We start from the raw sequence: 2,285 nt of genomic DNA, 5'->3' as shown, positions 1-2,285 counted from the left end.
AAAAAAAAAAACTGAACAACTAATTGCTACCAATTTTTTAACCACTTCAACTTTATGAAAGTGCAAAGTTTGTTGAGAACTAGTTTCACTCTCATGGTTCAACTCCTTAGTTCCTACCTCAAAACGGTTTCTCTCTCTCTGGCAGTGACATACAACATTTTGAATATTTTGGTGCCCAAAAGTCTAACAAATCAGTCATTGGATACCTTAGGACTCACCCATATTCCACCTAAAGATAAACCTTTAATTTGACCAAACGTGCAGTATCTGGATTTCAGAAACCATTTTCTTAATATCAATCATTTTGTAATATAGTACTTATCAGGTGGAATATCAACCGGGTTTTTGCTATTATGTTTGCATTACCTTCTAATCAATATTCCAAAACAAAAAAAAACAAAAACAAAAACTTGCTCTGACAAAGCGTGCCAATTTGTTTCCAAATAAAAATCCCGATATGACCAAAAAAAAAAACAAAAACATGCAACGTCAAGGACCCAAAAAGACGAGATAAATGTGGTATCCTATTTAAGAATTCTATTAGACCCCCAAAAAAAGTCATTACCCCAAAGAATTGCCAGGTTATATACCATCTTTTAATTTTTCATTCCCCCCTAATTTCAAACCCCTATATAACATAACCAAAAAAAGAAAAAAAAATGAATTATAAAAACAACATTGAATTAGGCAATGCTGTTACTTTCTTCATTCTCATGAATTCCCCAATTTTCCTTTTCACAAAAAGTTTTCCATGATCTCCAAAAGTCCGGTCAAAATTCACATTAAAGAAAACAAATATCAAAATTCACGTAATTGACCCCTAGAATACAAGAAAGAAAAGGAGTGGAAAAAAAGAAAGAAAGAAAGAAAGAAAAGAAAGATAGAAGAAAGAATTGACGTACTCCACAACCGGTATCAATGGCAGTCCTTATGGAACCTCCTTGGAGATCGATAAACTTTCCGATATCGTCGATATACGCATCGGCGCCGTGTGGAAACATCGTCCCGCCGCCGGGGAATGTCAGCCGTCCGGTATTCTTGTCGTAGTGAACCCAATTCTGGTTCTTCTTCTCCACCGTCAGCTCCTTATGAGGCACATTCGCGTACCACGCCACTCCCCGGCTCTCCGGCCACCGGAACGGAATCCTGTACCCGCTTGGCGCCGGAATCCGGCACCTCATAACCTCCTCCGGCGTCGGGCAGTGCCTCTCCCGGTAAATCAGCCGGTCTCGGTCAAACCTCAGCGACCTCTTAACGTCCTCGCACGGCGTGTACTCCGCCAGCTCGGCGGCGCACGGCGGGAAGTAGAGCCCACGCGCAGCCGCATCGGAGGGGCTGAGATCGTCGTCGGCGTCGGGGGCCTGGTGGTGGGAGGAGAAGTCGAGGCGCGTGGAGTTGACGCGGTCGAGGAGGGGGGGGCAAGTGGATGGTTGTAGTTGGCGGGACGCAGCGGCGGTGGAGATGATGATGGTGCCGGTTGTTTGGCGCCAGAAGCCGAGGAGGTAGCAGGCTGTGAAAAGGGCGATGGCGGCGGTCAAGAGGTAGAGCCTTAGTCTTTTGGCTCTCAAGACGTGAGAAGACGAGAAACGTAGTCGATTCGTTTCCACCATTTTTCTTTCTTTGGTTTCTTTTCTTTTGAGCTCTCGATCAAGAGAAACAAGACTCTGAGTGAATATGCGTGAAATGAAAAATGAAAAATGAATGTATGTTATATAGCACGGGGTGACGAATGGCGTTTTCGAGGTTGATTGTGTCATGGGGAGTGAAATAGAAAATAGTAGTGGCGCGTGGTAAGAACGCGCGAAACATTACACGCGCTCTCTCTCGCTGCGTCTCGTCAATGGGTTTAATGGGATATACGTGGGGGCAGGGCAGGGCAGGGCAGGACAAGAGAGGGTTGGCTCTTCCCTCTCTTTTTCGAATGCTCATCAATTATGAACCCAACTCGACAACCAGAGACAGGCGACGTAGCCTTCAATTCCACGTTATTTTAGAGAGATTTCGAATTCGACGAAATGAAGCACGGAGTGCCCGCTACTCGTTCATCATTCAGATAGATGCGCCTCTCTCCCAGTCGTCCGGGTTCATCGTTCAATCAATCATTCGTACGTTATGAATACAACTTTTGGTTCATGCATGCCTTCAGATGATTTTATTTTTTATATGTAAATAAAAATAAAAATATTTTTAATTTAATATAAAAATTATTTTTAAAAATATATTTAGTAATTTTATTAAGAGATTATTTTTAATATAAAAAAATTTATTAATATTTCTCTTTTTTT

General features: G+C 42.4%; 1 protein-coding gene across 1 annotated transcript in view; it reads right to left on the bottom strand.

Annotated features, from left to right (window-relative positions):
* Positions 1–1,702, bottom strand: part of LOC21390927 (probable methyltransferase PMT15) — a 4,587-nt gene extending 2,885 nt beyond the window's left edge. The window contains exon 1 of the mRNA XM_010093246.2: positions 903–1,702. Coding sequence (XP_010091548.1) covers positions 903–1,610 — 708 coding nt within the window. The 5' untranslated portion in view covers positions 1,611–1,702. The remainder of the gene's footprint in view (positions 1–902) is intronic.
* Positions 1,703–2,285: the final 583 nt, after the last annotated feature.

Source organism: Morus notabilis, unplaced genomic scaffold, assembly GCF_000414095.1.
Source record: "Morus notabilis unplaced genomic scaffold, ASM41409v2 Scaffold122, whole genome shotgun sequence".
In the NCBI taxonomy this organism is placed as follows: domain Eukaryota; kingdom Viridiplantae; phylum Streptophyta; class Magnoliopsida; order Rosales; family Moraceae; genus Morus; species Morus notabilis.
This window is presented reverse-complemented; position numbering and strand designations above follow the sequence as displayed.